Source organism: Papio anubis, chromosome 14 (assembly GCF_008728515.1).
Source record: "Papio anubis isolate 15944 chromosome 14, Panubis1.0, whole genome shotgun sequence".
Classification (NCBI taxonomy): Eukaryota; Metazoa; Chordata; class Mammalia; order Primates; family Cercopithecidae; genus Papio; species Papio anubis.
Genome location: NC_044989.1, coordinates 8,577,584 through 8,591,034, shown reverse-complemented (window position 1 = coordinate 8,591,034; position 13,451 = coordinate 8,577,584). Strand labels below are relative to the sequence as shown.

The 13,451-nt window shown below is 39.9% G+C and overlaps 1 protein-coding gene across 25 annotated transcripts in view; it reads left to right on the top strand.

Annotated features, from left to right (window-relative positions):
* The window catches only part of KIDINS220 (kinase D interacting substrate 220), a 113,537-nt gene extending 100,468 nt beyond the window's left edge, over positions 1-13,069 (top strand). For 8 of the 25 annotated variants that reach the window (XM_021924529.2, XM_021924524.2, XM_017947267.3 and 5 more), the window contains 4 exons: positions 1,191-1,322; positions 3,410-3,508; positions 4,466-4,702; positions 6,175-9,256. In XM_021924529.2, coding sequence (XP_021780221.1) covers positions 1,191-1,322; positions 3,410-3,508; positions 4,466-4,702; positions 6,175-7,437 — 1,731 coding nt within the window. In that variant the 3' untranslated portion in view covers positions 7,438-9,256. Of the gene's footprint in view, positions 1-1,190; positions 1,323-3,409; positions 3,509-4,465; positions 4,703-5,118; positions 5,847-6,174; positions 9,328-10,946; positions 11,026-11,269 lie in introns of those variants that run through there. The other 17 variants (XM_021924518.2, XM_021924528.2, XM_021924523.2 and 14 more) reach the window with 9 other exon arrangements.
* The last annotated feature ends 382 nt before the right edge of the window (positions 13,070-13,451 follow it).

The window sequence follows — 13,451 nt, the reverse complement described above, 5'->3', positions numbered from 1 at the left end:
CCTAATTAATTCACTTTTTTCAATTATTTAGTCATATTAGTATGGACTCATGGATATTTATTTTATCTGTGAGGCATAATCCAGTAAGATCATTAGTTATTTTGTCGATTAGACTATTTCTTGTGATTTTTTTGAAAACAAAAAATGTAAACAAGTGTAACTGTATCCAGAGCAAGGAGACTGGTTGAGGAATAAAAGCATTTGAAAGATAGGAAAGATAAATATGACTCAACAATAAGAAGAAATGAAGGACTGGCATGTTATGACATGGTGGACCTTGAAAACATTGTTAAGTGAAAGAAGTTGGAAAAAGGAAAATAGGAAGTTATAAGACCTGATACTTTAGAGTTCTGGTTCAAGTTTACCACTAACTATTTGTTCTGTGACTTTGAAGTCCTAACTTTGACCAGGCTGATGCACCCTCTAAACCACAGTGGGCACAAGATGCATTTATCATTGACCATGGGCAGATGGTTTGTTAGCGTCCACATTCCGAAAATGTTTTACTTCTAAATAAATACTAGACTTATTTATTATTTTGACTTTCTTTTTAAATGAGAACAAATTTTAATAGATGGTATTTACTTTCACGTGTGTTAAGAATTAATACTGTTGTTTTATATTTACATGATAATTTAACAGATGCTAAAGGAAGTTTTAGATCCCTTGGATACAATATGATCAAGATCTGAAAACTTCAGCTCTTGTAACTATTGAGGTAGTCTGTAGAAACACTCAAAGTTGCTTAATTGTCTAGTATAGGTACTTTTAAATTATTTTGTAGGTTTATTTTTTGTATTCATATAATATTGGCATCAGTAGTTTTCTGTCTTTTTGGATGTGTTTTTTTTTAACTTCTCTTCTTCCTCTTATTAAGCACAGCACCCTTCTCTCTTAAGGTTAGGCAGTAAACATTTGAGAAGTTGGCCTAGGCTTTGCTCATGAAATGTTCTGTTTTCTTAGGAAAACTGGTTTTGACCAGGCTGTATCAGCTGTAATGAAAGCTACTCATTAGGTTATAACAGTAACTAAATCTATTCCCTAATGGTATTTCCTTACCATGCTAAACACATTTGTTGTTTTTACCTTACTTCATGGTATAACTTAATGAGTTTTTCTCTGTCACATGACCTCATTATAGATGGCATTAAATGCTTATTCATACCTGTATTTGTCCTTGACTTCTCTAGGGGTCAGGCGCAGCCCCAGGCCCAGTGGTATTACTGAATTCACTGAATGTGGATGCAGTATGTGAGAAGCTGAAACAAATAGAAGGGCTGGACCAGAATATGCTGCCTCAGTATTGTGCCACGATCAAAAAGGTGAGGCAGCCATTTACACACGGACCAGTGACAGCGCTGGGAGTGGAAGACAGGACTCTGTGGGTCATGTACAGTTTACGTACAGCTTCCCACACATGCATTCCCTGTTAAAATGAGAAAGCTCTAAATGGAAAACATAGTTCTTACTAGTTTGTATTCTAAAATTGCCCTGTTTTCTCTTATTTTATAAATGGATATAATAAAGTAGCTGTCTCACCATGTTCTTTTTTAAATAACCTAATTCAAGTAAAGAATGCCTTGATGAGAAATACAAAGCTCCGAGGGATTCCCATTGGGATAAGCAGAGCTCATCTTTCCAGTGGGGAACAGAAAACCTTTTGTGCTACATTTTTTTCTAATTGTAATGTTTGTTAGTGTGATTTAGTAATTATCAAAGTAAGCCACACTTGCCTCATTTTCTCCAAATTCTCATTTTCATGTCATGTAGGACTTAGGATCATGTCACATTTGATGAAACCTCATAGGTTTGGATTTGCAAGATTAATGCATTTGCATGATTTTTTTTTCTTCTAAGATCCTATTGCAATTCTAGCAGCTATCAGGAAGTTGGATAGAGATGCCTGAGATTTGGGGAAGGTTTTAACGAAGTCATTATAGTAGATATTTCACTAAGGTGTACTTTTTATATCAGAGTACCATGTAATAAAGTAGAACATTAATAACCAGCCTCTAATATTTATATACTTGAAAGAATGACATCTGAGAGAAGTTTTTAAAAGAATTATGAGCATATGTAGACACCATTTTACTCAGCCACTTTTAGAAAGGTTTCAGATAATGTCAGTTTCCTTACAGAGCTGGCTCGTGCTGGTCCCTGTTTGCATGAGTCAAACACCAGCTTTTCCATGGACAAGCCCCACTTTCTCCTCCAGGCAGCTGGTTGGTGTCAGGAAAGAGCAGGGTCTCCCACATGAGTCCTTTGTGATGATTTTGTTCCTGTCGAGGTAGTGGTTTTCTCCCCACTCAGCTCTTTGCTCCCAGGCCCTGGCTTTCTGAAGCCCCTCAGAGCCACTGGCCTCTGTGCTGAGGGCTTCGTGGCAGTGGTGCAGCAGGACCTCTGTCACAGACTTGCTGTGTATACTGTTTCCTTCAGGATTAACTTGGAAACTGAACATTCTACTGATTATAAACATAGCTATTTCATAAGTTTGCCCCAGTTAATAAAGTCAGGTTTTACATTTTATAAAAGCAGTAAGCTACCTATTATTAATAAAGAAAATGCTGTTGTTTCATTTAGGGGAAACTAGAATTACAGGGAACCAAAAGTGATAACTTCCTTTTTTATGATTTTTTTTTTCTTTGGGATACAGTCCTGCCATGTCACCCAGACTGGAGTGCAGTGGTGTGGTCATGGCTCACTGCAACCTCCACCTCCCGGGTTCAAACGATCCTCCTCCCTCAGCCTCCCAAGTAGCTGGGACTACAGGCATGTGCCACCACTCCCAGCTAATTTTTGTAGTTTTAATAGAGATGGAATTTCACCATGTTGGCCAGCCTGGTCTCAAACTCCTGACTTTAGGTGTTCCACCCACCTCAGCCTCCCAAAGTTCTGGGATTATATGCGTGAGCCACCACGCTGGGCCTTGTGAATTTAATAGACTGGGAAATTAGTGGGTGGGCATTCTTCATATCTGTATCTAATATAACGGATAAACAAGTTCACCAGGCCTACTTCGTTTAGAACTTGATTAGTGACCAGCACGCTTATGAGGACAGATGTCTTTGTCCCCTCCCAGCAGCTTGTGTTCATGTTCATATTTTCTAAGATTAGAAAACAAAAACTAACAGTTTTGTTGTTGCTCATGACAGCATAGGTAGTTTTGGAAATAGGAGGGTTAGCTCTTCGATTGGTTCCAGCAAATGCCTAAGACATTTGGGAAAATATGGAGTGGCTTATGTTGTTCAAATTTAGCTTGTTTATTGTATTATTATATGGGGTGGTCAGCCTTTCTGGTCTCTAAAGACTGTCTTAAAACTAAATATAAGCATACTTTGCAATCACTAGTAATTCAGAATATTTCATATTCTGTCTTTATATACCCATAATTGTTTTAATTTTTACTCAGGCAAACATAAATGGCCGTGTGTTAGCTCAGTGTAACATTGATGAACTGAAGAAAGAGATGAACATGAATTTTGGAGACTGGCACCTTTTCAGAAGCACAGTAAGATATTTATAACATTGTGATATTTACAACATTATTTTATTATAACATTCAAAATTATAACATTGTAGAAAACCAGTATCAATAAGTACTGGCCTAAACTGGTATTTTTTTCATATTTTTTTTAAATTTAAAAACTGTATCTTACACTTATATGCAGTTGTGTGTTGTGGAAAATACACACAGCAGCACTTGGCAGCCTTTGCCTTTTTGGGCATTTCACTCAGTGATTTGGGGAAGAGTCCGCCTGCCAGTTCTTCATGGTTTCACCTGCCCTAACTCTCATCAGGCTCCTCAAAGCCTTTGAGGCCTTGACCTTCAGCATTCGTCCTTATAAAGGGCTTGCATTGCCCAGGTTTAGCAAGAATCCTGTTAAGTCAGTTTACATGTGTGATCACCCTCGGTACTTGATCAAATGCCTCACCACCTCCCCGCCGCAGGTGATGTCTGCTCACCCTGGCCATTGGCGTACCCCAGAGTCCCCCACTCTTGCTGCCTCCCCTTAGTAATGTTCCATCCACGGTGCCCACCCTGCCCCTTGGTGGTACATCCCCACTCATTTGCGCTTATTCTGAATTGAACTCCCTTCTGTAGTGAGACTGCTTTTCCCTGTTGCCATAGTTCTGAATAAAATCTGGATCTACTGCTCTACTCCTGGCCCCCTGTGGTTTTGACACATGCCAGCTGCATTTTGCTTTGTCTTAAGTTTTAAACAGGAATAATAATTTAATGGACAAATTGCAGTGTAGTATATGTATGGTGGTTTCTACCATTGCTTCCTTTATTATTAATTAACATGAAAGATAAGCCGATGTGTAAAACATATTCACTAGAAATTCACTTACCAGAAGTATACTTTCTCATTGCTGTTGCAGTAGCTTTATTTTTCTAAACTATTTCTAAAGCTTCCAAAATATGATTTGTTAGTGTAAATATTTACATTTTTCTTCTGTTAAGGTACTAGAAATGAGAAACGCAGAAAGCCAGGTGGTCCCTGAAGACCCACGTTTCCTCAGTGAGAGCAGCAGTGGCCCAGCCCCACACGGTGAACCTGCTCGCCGCACTTCCCACAATGAGCTGCCTCACACCGAGCTCTCCAGCCAGACGCCCTACACACTCAACTTCAGCTTCGAAGAGCTGAACACGCTTGGCCTGGACGAAGGTGCCCCTCGTCACAGTAATCTAAGTTGGCAGGTATTTATTGAATGGCATTTTTCGTATTATTGAAGAATAAGGGCACCGTTCAGTTCACTGAGATAATGTGGGCATTGAAACAGTCATTCAGAAAATGCTTACTAAATACCTAAGTGGACAAGAGACAAGATGGAGGGCTTCCTGTACTCAAGGAGCTGCATCCATCTGGAGAGGGGCAGTCAGTGAAAACAAAGAAAAAAGTAGCTCATGTAGACATTGACGAGAGCTGAGATTTCCATCAGGGTCACAGCATGCAGAGTCAGTAGGGACCGGGTTACTTGAGCTAGGGTGGTCAGCAAATTCAGCCTTTCCCAGGCGATTTTCCTGTTGCATTCAGTAACTGTTGGTTAAAGTACATCTTCATTGGAACACTGGCCGTGTAGTGTCCCTTTGAGCACCATCCTTTGGTTTTCCAGGCCACCTGCACACCCTTCCTGGATATTGGTTTCTTCTCATCTGGCATTAGATGTAGGCGCATTCTTCCTTTGGAGATTCTTAGAAGAGGGAGGCCAGGTAAGGGGTGGGGCAGGGACAGAGCAGAGTGAGAGATGCAGGAGGAGTAGGGGGAGTGAGGAGAGCGCGGCAGGAAAAGCAGAGCAGAGCACAGAGAACAACGGGAGGAGGCACAGTGGGAGGCAGCGAGGAACACCGAGTGGGCAGGGCAAGGCAGAGCAGCACTGAGGAGGAGCAGTGCCCTGGGGAAGGAAGAAAATGTCCTATTTCCTTGAGAAGGTCCCCAGCAAATTCACTTTGCTGCTGCTTTTTTGTTTCAGCTTTTGCTCTTGACCCTTCTTAAACTTTCTTGATTCTTCTCCTTCCGTTTCCCTCTTCTTTTTCCTCATCTGTACGTTTTGCTCCTTGTTTCTTAGCTATTCTGGGATCTGAAGCAATTTCTAATTCTAAAACTTCATATTGGAAATAAACTTGTAAAACTATTTTATTTTTCTGTTTACTAAAGCCCAACTATTGGCCTCATTGCATTTTGTATTTTATCAATGAAGTTGACTTTGGCCTTAAATGAAAGCTAAATGTTTGAAGTTATAAAAACAAGCGCTGTGGCCAAGCATGTGGCACATGCCCATAGTCCCAGCTGCTCAGGAGGCTGAGGCGGGAGGATCGCTTGAGTCCAGTAGTTTGAATGTAGCCTGGGCAACACAGCAAGATCCTGTCTCCTAAAAATAAAATAAAAACCAGAAACAAGTGCTAAGATTATTGGTTAATACAATGTTTAATTATACTTTTAAATATTAACAATAAACTGATTTTATTAAAATTTATAGAAAGCTTTCTAATAACAGCATTATTTATAAGGTCACAGCTTTTGCTAAACTGTTATGTAGAATTCTTTTAAAAGAATTTGATATTTTGATGACTTTTTAAATGGTTAGTGTACATATATATTTCCTAAGCTGATGTTTATGCCTTTTTTTTCTTATTTGAATTTTTAAATTATTTTTTTTCTGTCTTCACAGTCACAAACTCGCAGAACCCCAAGTCTTTCGAGTCTCAATTCCCAGGATTCCAGTATTGAAATTTCAAAGCTTACTGATAAGGTGCAGGCCGAGTATAGAGATGCCTATAGAGAATACATTGCTCAGATGTCCCAGTTAGAAGGGGGCCCAGGGTCTACAACCATTAGTGGCAGATCATCTCCACATAGCACATATTACATGGGTCAGAGTTCATCAGGGGGCTCTATTCATTCAAACCTAGAACAAGAAAAGGGGAAGGATAGTGAACCAAAGCCCGATGATGGGAGGAAGTCCTTTTTAATGAAGAGGGGAGATGTTATCGATTATTCATCATCAGGGGTTTCCACCAATGATGCCTCCCCCCTGGATCCTATCACTGAAGAAGATGAAAAATCAGATCAGTCAGGCAGTAAGCTTCTCCCAGGCAAGAAATCTTCTGAAAGGTCAAGCCTCTTCCAGACAGATTTGAAGCTTAAGGGAGGTGGGCTGCGCTATCAGAAACTCCCAAGTGACGAGGATGAATCTGGCACAGAAGAATCAGATAACACACCACTGCTCAAAGATGACAAAGACAGAAAAGCCGAAGGGAAAGTAGAGAGAGTGCCAAAGTCTCCGGAACACAGTGCTGAGCCAATTAGAACCTTCATTAAAGCCAAAGAGTATTTATCGGATGCCCTCCTTGACAAAAAGGATTCATCGGATTCAGGAGTGAGGTCCAATGAGAGTTCTCCCAATCACTCTCTGCACAATGAAGTGGCAGATGACTCCCAGCTTGAAAAGGCAAATCTCATAGAGCTGGAAGATGACAGTCACAGCGGAAAGCGGGGAATCCCACATAGCTTGAGTGGCCTGCAAGATCCAATTATAGCTCGGATGTCCATTTGTTCAGAAGACAAGAAAAGCCCTTCCGAATGCAGCCTGATAGCCAGCAGCCCTGAAGAAAACTGGCCTGCGTGCCAGAAAACCTACAACCTGAACCGAACGCCCAGCACTGTGACTCTGAACAACAACAGTGCTCCAGCCAATAGAGCCAATCAAAATTTTGATGAGATGGAGGGAATTAGGGAGACTTCTCAAGTCATTTTGAGGCCTAGTTCCAGTCCCAACCCAACCACTATTCAGAATGAGAATCTAAAAAGCATGACACATAAGCGAAGCCAACGTTCAAGTTACACAAGGCTCTCCAAAGATCCTTCGGAGCTCCATGCAGCAGCCTCTTCTGAGAGCACAGGCTTTGGAGAAGAAAGAGAAAGCATTCTTTGAGAAAAATAAGCAAAGGAGAAGAGTATTACTGTACCCTTATGACAGAATTGTCCTGGATTTTGACTCCATCCATGCCCATCACCTTTCTACATTTCACTGATAGATAAGTAACAGATGATGAGGCCGAGGTAGAAGAGACATCCGCAGTGTGACAGAAGGGAGCATGAGAAGCATGACTCATCAGCCAGCCTCAATTGTCTTTGTAATTAGAAGCTTCAGAACTCACTAATACCACTGTACCTTTCATTGGCGCATTACCCCATAAAACTTTTTGAGATGAGGTGAGATCTGGGTATAAAGATAGGTCAGAAGTATTTTAAAGGGCTTAATTTGCCAAAAAGAAAAGTAAAAAGCTAGAGACCCTTTTTGCAGAACATTTGGTGCCCACACATTTGAGGGAAGATGTGGCTTTAGATGAAGCAGAAGCAAACCCTGCTCTTAGGGTCTCGTCTAGATGAGTGCACAGCCTATGACACTACAGGGAGAGATCAGTAAACTGAGATCCAGCCTTCTGGGTGACACGGGCATTGTTTATCACAGAGGTTCTGAAGTTTAAGTAGCAAGTACATAATGAAGAGGGCTTTAAAAATTGCTGAGAAAGCGAGTCACCAGGGCTGGCCGTAGTGTAACGGGGCTGTCCTGAGCTGTTAGGAGAGTAGATGCTGGGAGGGCTGGTGACCTCCGTGGGTTTATCTGTTGGAGACTCTTCTCTCCAAATCCCAGGCCTGGCTTCCAGCACCATCCAGCTGTGCCCAAGAAGCCACCCTGGTCTGTTCTCCAGCTCTTTTCAATGGTGCCCAACTTTTCTAAGTGAGCTTAGCAATGAGAAGAAAAAAAAACATGAATTCTTTTTCTGGAAAATCAGGGAAACATGGGTAATAATAGGCACTAATAAATATTTATAGATGAGTGAATGAGGAAATAATTACATCAAAAAGGTCAGTGACAATTGATAAATGACAAGGAAATATTTAATTAGGTAAAACTAAATCATTGCTCTCTATTCTAGGATAGACTTTATCTACTTTGTCTGTTCCTAAGTCAGCATGTTAATTCTGGGGGAGGATCATAAGAAAGGAAATACTTTTTAAAAAAGAGTCTAAAAACATGTAACAAAGCAAGGATAAAATTATATATATATATATATATACACACATATATATATATGTGGTGTGACTGTAAAACTGTACTTTCCATTAATTATTAGCGGAGTTAAGAGAATGATCACATTGAAGTACTGTGTGGACTAGAAATGTGCCCTGTCATCATGCAATGAAATGTTGTTATCGTTTTAACATAGCTCATTTATGTAGAATGAATTCTGGCGGTTTACCCCACGTTACAGTTAGGACGGTAGATGGTGAGATCGCAGATGCGCGATTATCTAGATTCCGTGTTACATTTTCAATGTTTATCACTCAGTGGATTTTTATTAATATGCTGATTAAGTTATTTACTTGGCCAGTCATTGTGCTAAATAGTTGCTCTTTTGTGTTTCATTGCCGTGATGTTTGAGTGTAATCTAGCATTTTAATACAGTGTTTATTTTGCATGATCTTTAACAAACGTGTTAAGCAATTTAAAAAAGGCAGGATGTTGTTGACATTATACACTGAAGTCTTAACATTTTAATATTTATAGTGCTTATTAGTTTGCAAAGTTGTATACTTAGGAATTATTTCAGAGACAATGTTTTCTTTTTCAGGTGAGTAGTTGCCGCGTAATATCATTGGATACATTCTTTATACTGTTTGTGAAATTAATACTAGCATATTAAGTGTATAAATAGATTTAGAAAACAATAAAAAATTGCATGCTATTCTGACTCATGAATTTTTATTCACTATGATGATTCACATTTTGATTAAAAATAAACGTAGTTTGTGTGTTTGTTTTGTCACATGTCTGAAGTTTGTTAAAGACTTTCAGGTTCATGTACAGTCATGCAGTTGGCAGAAGTGTTCTGAATTGCTCCCAACTAGTCTTTGTAAGAGAATGTAACTTGTAAGTCCCAGTGCCTCAGTGGTGCTTTATGAAGCATTCATGCCCACAGCATGCTAGTGCCCAGCAGCGCTGTGCAGTGCGTTCCTGTAGGTAGAAGAGATAGGTTATCCAGATCCTGGAGGATATCAGTTTATTCCATGACCTTCCTGGAAAAGTTTGCTTTTTCATACTGATCCCGAAATTGACAAACCAGATGAGTTACTGAGTCATACACCGTCTCCCTTGAACCTGTGTGTCTATGTGTGTGTATCTGTTCATAGCTCAGTCTGATTCTCATTTATGCAAAACTCTACTTTAAACTGGGTGAAAAATGATAGAAAAAGAAATTGGTGCTCTAATCTTTCCCTTAGATTCTATGTCATTTAGAGTCCTGTGGGGTTTTTTTTGTGTGGTTTTGTTTGTTTGTTTGAGGCAGGCTCTCTGTCATCTAGGCTGAGTGTAGTGGTGCCATCATGGCTCACTGCAGCCTCGACCTCCTGGGCCCAAGCTGTCTCCCAGCTCAGCCTCCTGCGTAGCTGGGACTATAGGCACGCGCCACCACACCTGGCTGATCTTCCATTTTTTGAGGAGATGCAGCCTTGCTATGTTGCCCAGGTTGGTGTCGAGCTCCTGGATACAAGCAATCCTCCCTCCTCGGCCTCCCAAAGGCCTGGGATTATAGGCATGAGGCACCATGCCCAGCCGAGTCTTGTGTTTTATATACCATTTTGCCTTCAGTGTAAGCCACAGACAGTTCTGATAATGTAGCAAATAATAAGCCAGATACATTCACTGTGGCCTTATGGAGTGCTGCCTGTGAGTACAGGCTTTCTGCAGAAGACTGGAGATAAAAAGAAGCTGTTGATCTCTTTCAGTTGAAATAACTTCCACAGTGCTGGGTATTTAGGGATCAGCTCTCCAACACTGGGAAATTTAAGCATTCATAATAATGAACATTTTCAATATGAAAAGGAAATTTTTTTTTCCCTTTTATGTGTTTCCTTTAATATGCGTAAGTGTTTTATTTTACTTACATAGGTTTATATAGTGGTCGCAATAATTTTGATTGCCTAGCCAACTAATTTTAAATGAAACTTACTTGCGAAAATGTTAATCTCGAGACCTCTTTAGACCATTTGCATGTTGAGTGCTGCAGTAAAATATATTTGTAATTACCATTTTTTTTTGCTTACAAATACTAACCATTAGAAGATATTTTTTGAATGAAAGTAGGTCTTATGGGTAAAATACTAAATTTAAAAGGTGATTTTTAGTTATACCCGGAATTCTCAGCCTATTTAGAAGTATCCCATAGTTTAAAAATCCAGGAATCTCCGAATTCCTGGCTAACTCCTGAGTAAAATCAACCTATCTGCCAGGAAAAGCACTAGAAGGCACTGTGCCCCTTCATGGGCGAGTGACTTGAGGGAATCCATGGGTAAAAGGGAAGGTGCCGTAAGTTAGCTTCTTTGGCCAGCACTCCAGACTGAGCATCGAGGCTCCTTTATTCCCACCTTCTCTTCCAGACGCACGCCGACACTGGGCAGAAGGGAAGAAACCAGTGGGGATACTGTTCTCTTGCGGGGGCAGCATGAGCAGACCCAGGTGGGCTCTCTGAGACTATTGCGTTTTGAATTTCCAGACTGTGGTACTCCCTATCCTTCCCTACCTCAGAATTCTAAGCATAGGCCATAATTATGCAACTGAATTGAAAAATAGAAACATACAGGCAACAGCCAGCACTGGATAGTTTTTTAATGGCTTATCACAAAGGTTGAGAATCCCTGGTTGAGACTGATTAAATAGAGAATTTACAATCTTACATAATTTTAAACCCTTTCATGCCTAGGAAGAAAATGCTGGCCTTGAGATAGATAGCTCTTCAGAGGATCCAGATTAAACTAAGGTAGGTAAAAAAAATTAGTTTTCAAAGTCAGCTACAGTCATATGCCACGTTAGGATGTTTTGGCCAACAAGGGACCACATGTATAGTGGGCCCATAAGATTCTAATACTGTATTTTTACTGTCCCTTTTCTATGTTTAGACATGCAGATAGCATGGTGACAGCTGCCTGCAGTATTGGGTACCATGCTGTACAGGCGTGTAGCTAAGAGCTGGCCTTGGCACACAGCCTAGGTGTGTCGTAGGTGCCACCATCTAGGTCTGTTTAAGTGTGCTCTGTGATGTTCCCACGACAAAATGGTGCACCAGCACGTTTCTCAGAATGTATCCCTGTTGTCAGGTGATGCATGGCTGTAATTTTAAGCCAGCTGTTAAAGAAGTTCTTGCCAATTAGAGAATTTATATTCTCACCACTTTAACAAATAGCGTTAAGTAAGAAACCTCTAAAGTGGTTGCTAGAAATTAAATATTGTCACCTACTTGGTCAAAACCTTTTAAGTAAAATGATTAGCCAATCACAGCCTTGGCTTACACTGGCCTCAGAGTCTGGTGTGTGCCACGCTCACGTCCTGTGGGTGGAATGTTTCATGACAACGACTTTGTGGAATTCAGAAGCCCTTTTTGAGTGGGGCCTGAGTAGCTGTAGGATGGGCAGATCTGAATTCCCAGTACAGTGTGGCATTTTGAAAAATAAAGAATGTGTAAGAATAAAAGAGTCAGTCAAGAAGAAGGAGCAATTATTGTCAAACTACTCGAAGGATGACCCTTTAAAAGTCAGTAAAAACCTATCTGGAGTGAAAGACCAACTTAAATGAGCAATAGCATGAATTACATAATATAAAATAAAGACAAGCGTTCCTGCTTCAAAGCACACGAAATATTCTGAGTCTGCCTGCGGAGCGTCAGCTGCGGTCATCTTCTTACCAAGAGTGCACGTAAGTCCATTTTCTTAGGTTAAATGCGCTTTTTGTAGTGTTGCTTACACTGGTGGTATGTGCTAGGAACCCTTTCTTAGTTTTTCTGAGATTTAACAGAATGTGGAATAACATGTTCATGGATCAAACTGAATTCTTAGAACTTGAGTACATGAAACTTCCTTTTAGAAGCAATGTAGAATTACATGCTCCATATTATTCAAATTAAGAAGCTTTTGAAATAATAAGACCACCTTGATTATCCATGATCATTTTCTAATTTTGACATTTTGTACATATTTACCTCGTTTTCTTTCAAGGCAACAGGGGCTCTAGATCTTAGTACCCTGCCCATAGACCCAAGCACTTTCCTCATTTCTTCTGACAGTTCGAGTCACTTCTCACAGTTGACTTCCTCACCAAATAATAAAGGGGTGAAGAAGACTCGGCCTACCTACCACTCAGTAATCCTGCTGTCCAGTCGACTGGAGAAGAGAGATTTGTTCACCTCTACTAGTTTTATTTGTTCTTAGTAGTTGTAGAATTTAAGTTGGTTTTAATGAAATGTTCCTTCTATGAAATTTTAAATAAAAGCCATTTAGTATTTAGTATATATTTAGTATAGCAAGAAGCATGTGAATAAGCTCTATATAACCTGACATTGCGTATCTTATAGCATCCTCTTGGTCAGATGTCTAATAAAAAGTTAGATTGTTATTTTCAAATTTATCATAGTTCCTGATACTTGCACTTTTTAAAACTGTGTTTATGAGAATTTATAGACTGCTTATTGTTATACTTGATGGAAATTAAACTATTTATTTTGAAAGAAGTTAATTTATATTTTGAATTCTTTATGTTTTTCTCCTTTTTCCTGAGTTCTTTTCAGTCATTTTGTGTTGTAAGTTTTTTTTTTAGGTTATCATATATTTTTCTTTTTTAGGTTGCCATCCTATTTTACTGTAAAACATTTCTTAGAGCAGTAGATTGGGAAAGAGCCTCAAGACATCTTTTAGACCAAATCCTAGATTTCAGTGGACATTCGATAAATACTTGTTGGCCAGGTGTCGTGGCTCACGCCTATAATCCAGCATTTCAGGAGGCCAAGGTGGGAGGATGGCTTGAGCCCAGGAGTTCAAGACCAACGTGGGCAACATAGTGGGATTCCATCTCTACAAAAATAAAAATAAAGTAGCCAGGAATGGTGGTGTGCA